We start from the raw sequence: 3,742 nt of genomic DNA on the forward strand, positions 1-3,742 counted from the left end.
TTCCTGGTAAAACACCTGCTCTTACCTAATACACCTGTGGGTATCGGATCTACATCGATCCCTTGGCTCTGTGATCTCGCCACATTTCAGGTTGTACTTAAAAAATATTCCAGCATTTGCTTCCCATCCGTTGTTTTTCCCACTCTTCCCCAGAAATGGGCACCCAAGCGAGCTGCAGCCTGGGCCACACCAGCTCTGTGCTCCAAACAGGACTCAGCTTATCCAAATCCGGCAGCAGTGCCGATGCCTTTAAAATGGAGGCTACTTAGAGGAATTAAGTGAGATTGAGTGCAGTTATCTTAACCTCGGGCGTCAGGCTCCACTGATCCTCGCGGGCACCAGCCAAGTGGAACCATCCTTCAATCCAAGCAGTTTTACCAGCTTTTATTAGAAACACCAGCACATTTCAAGTTTCCTCTTTTTGATCACAAATATAGTATTTTTCCTCTTTTTAAGTACACAGCATGAGACACAGCATCAGGGCTTCCATCTTTTTTTTTTTCTGTTTGGTTTTTTTTTTTTTTTACAGCAATTTCTTTTGGACAAGCTTTGGGTTTAGTGTTCACTGACCTCACCCCAGCCCCAAATTTTGACATCTTGAATTGCTGAAGACAATTGTGTGGGCAGATGAATCCGATGGTACTGAAAAAGGTACAATAGTTAAAAGTTTGCAAGTAAAAGTTGAAGCAGAGACCCTCTCCAGTTAAAAAGGACGAAGTGGCGCCGCAGCCACAATTTTCACAGTACAGGGACAAAAGCTGAGAGAAAGATTTGCTCTTCTCCCCCCCGTCCTCCCCCACCAGTGTCCTGATAAAAACGTTAAGGCTGGAGGAAGCGCTAACTGGATGTGGAAAGCCACGTGTGCCCCGTGCTCCCCGGGATACCGTGCTGGGTTCGCTGCACAGCCCGTGCCAGGCGCATGGAACAGAGAAGCCTCGAGGTCTGAGGGATGGCGGTTTAGGCTCGTCGTGGTTTGAGCTCACACCTACGCTGGGAAGTTTTCCCTGGACTTTTTAACTCCGAGAAAGCGATTCACTGAGGGGAGGAGGAGTGAGTATCCCAGGGACATGAGGGCATGGTGACAGGATATTAAAGGGAACATGTACATGATTTGTTATTTTTTATTCCACAGAAAACCCTCAAATCTAGACTCAGAGTTAACAGCAGAAAAATAGTGTTAAAGTCAATAGGTTCATATTTTACTGTAGACTAAATAAATTAGCCTAGAATTAACTCAATACTCTCTATTTTCCTTTCATTGGTGATCCTTCTCTAAATTAATGCAGTTTTTAAAAAGCAACGGCTATTAATAATTTATTCCAGTTAACCCTTATGGATGAACACCTGCGAAGAGTCGATGTCTGGGAACCATTCCCCCTCTCCTCTCCCTCCCCGAAAAGGAAACAATCACTAAGGGTGTTGTAAAACAGACATGCTACCTACAATATTCCATGGATCGTGCCTCTCCTACCGCTGCCTCTGGCTGCTCCGGGTCATGAGTGAATCGTCATAGCTATGTCTTACAAAGAACATGATCGAAAAAAATATATAAATAAATAAAAACCTTAAACATTCTTACATGGATTTTAAAGAACAGAATACATGTTAAAAACTTCAGTAATTTATATCAATTTTAAGCAATACTTTATATACAATGGAAAAAAGACATGCATAGTCCAAATACAATGTTGAAAACAGCATTTTCATAACAAAAAACCCAAACACTAAGTGTTAATACCATGTACATGGATTCAAGAAGGACCACCCTTTTTGTCTGTTGCACACAGTTTATTTAACAATATGATATTATAAGTAAGAAATGAGTTTTTTTTTCTTTTTACCATTCTATACAGTGATTGAATCTTCTTGGATTTTCTTATTTATAGTAATTATAGCGCTTGCATGATTTACACTAGAATTGCTTTCCTCGTTTCAAGTTTCACACAGAAGAAAGAAAGAAAAGAATGTTTCTTCTCTATCCAGATCAGCACGGCCTAAGAGTGATCATCCCTATTTTCATCTAAGACCAGTTTTATCAGAGAAACAAAGCAACAATTTCTACATCTGCAAGACAAGGATTTTGGCGTTGGCCAATGTGTGCAAGAGTCAATTCCTATCTTCCCAGGGGTAATACTTCAAACGCCTGCAGAGTTCACTATAGAAAACAAAAATCTTCCCGCCATGTGTCAAAGTTACCAGGATACGCTATAATGTTGCATTATTTCAGGAAACAGTTTCTGAATATTATTTTTTTTCTTCTTTTAAACGCAAATGTTTAAAGTCTTGAAAATACAAATAAAAAATATGAATATAATGAACTTGTTTTCCCCGTTAAAAAAAAGGTATGAGTCAACAGCAACAAAAAAATAAAAACCAAAAAAACCCACAAAAGAGACCAGATATTTTAACCGCCTGGCTTTAACAAAAAAATATATTCTTTGTATTGTTTTTTTTTTCTTTTTATTTTTAAACAGCAATTAATTCTTCCATCTGTAGGAAGCAGCAGTTCCATCTAGGATTCAAAACAACCCAGATGTCTGAATTTTTCAGTACAAAATATCCAAGAACACGAAAGGAAAGAAGAAACAAAAGTGATGCTCCCATAATGCTACAAACCCTCCACAAATTTCTCTAATGTGTCCCCGGTGGTGTCACCGACCAGAGACAATTCGTTAGACAACGCACTGCGGTTGGGGGTGTTTAGTTGGGGAAGCATTGCACTCTGTTCTGGGTTGCCCAAGTGTCCCTGATCCATGGAGCTAGCCATAGTGACTGCGAGTCCTGGGTGGGGGGAACCAGTCTGGGGAGAGACGTGGTGCGGTGACGGTTGGGGCTGTATCCTGGGTGACGGGCTGGAATGTGGTGGCTGGGACTGGGGACGGGGAGACTGAACGGGCGCTGGGGACCGCACCTGGTTGCTGAGGGAGGTGGCGATCTGCTGGCCAGGGAGATGAGACGCCTGCGGTTGTCCTGAGAGCATGTGCTGCTGTGGGCTCATGGGGTTGGGCTGCCCGGGGGACCCTATCTGTTGCTTCATCTGCTGCTGCTGCAGGATGCGCTGCTGCAGGGCCTGCTGGATGTTGGGAGCGCCGTCCGCCCCCAGGCCGGGCTGGCCCATCTGGTTCAGCTGTCCCATCTGAGCCATCTGTCCCATGGAACTCCCCTGTATGGATAGGTGCTGCTGCATCCGCTGCTGCTGCATGGCTTGGGGGTAACCTCCCGGGCCTTGGGGCTGCTGGAACTGGTTGTGTGCTGCCATCCCTCCTGCCATGCCAGCCCCTCCCTGCTGCTGCTGCTGCTGCTGTTGCTGCAGTAGCTGCCGCCTCAGGATCTCGCGGTACTGTGGGCTCATGTTGGCCATGCTGGGGTTGTGGCTGGGGTTCATGATGTTGATCGCTTGTCCCTGGGGGTTCATAGCTCCGATCCCTTGCTGCTGCGGGGGGACGCTTGGTCTCTGCACTCCGGCTTGCATCGCATTCATGTTCTGCAGTCCCGCCTGCGCATGCATGCCCGGCTGTTGCATGCCGGTCTGCGGCTGCTGCATCCCGGGCTGGGGCTGTATCCCTGCTTGTGGCTGCATCCCGGGCTGATTCGCCACGTATTTGGCTGTTCTTTGCTTTATAAAAGCTGCCATAAGCTGAGGGTTGGATTTAAGGATATTAAGAACCTGCTGTTGCTGCTGTGGAGAACTCGGTGACTTCAAGGTCCTCAGCAAGTCCTGAAGTGCATTGGGGGTGATGCT

General features: G+C 45.6%; 1 protein-coding gene across 1 annotated transcript in view; it reads right to left on the reverse strand.

Moving 5' to 3' along the window:
• Positions 1–369: 369 nt before the first annotated feature.
• The window catches only part of CREBBP (CREB binding protein), a gene marked incomplete at its 5' end in the record, with an annotated part of 96,539 nt that continues 93,166 nt past the window's right edge, over positions 370–3,742 (reverse strand). Inside the window, one exon of the mRNA XM_017741231.1 lies at positions 370–3,740. Within this exon, the coding sequence (XP_017596720.1) occupies positions 2,609–3,740 (1,132 nt within the window). The remainder of the gene's footprint in view (positions 3,741–3,742) is intronic.

This window comes from Corvus brachyrhynchos, unplaced genomic scaffold (assembly GCF_000691975.1).
Source record: "Corvus brachyrhynchos isolate BGI_N302 unplaced genomic scaffold, ASM69197v1 scaffold58, whole genome shotgun sequence".
In the NCBI taxonomy this organism is placed as follows: Eukaryota; Metazoa; Chordata; class Aves; order Passeriformes; family Corvidae; genus Corvus; species Corvus brachyrhynchos.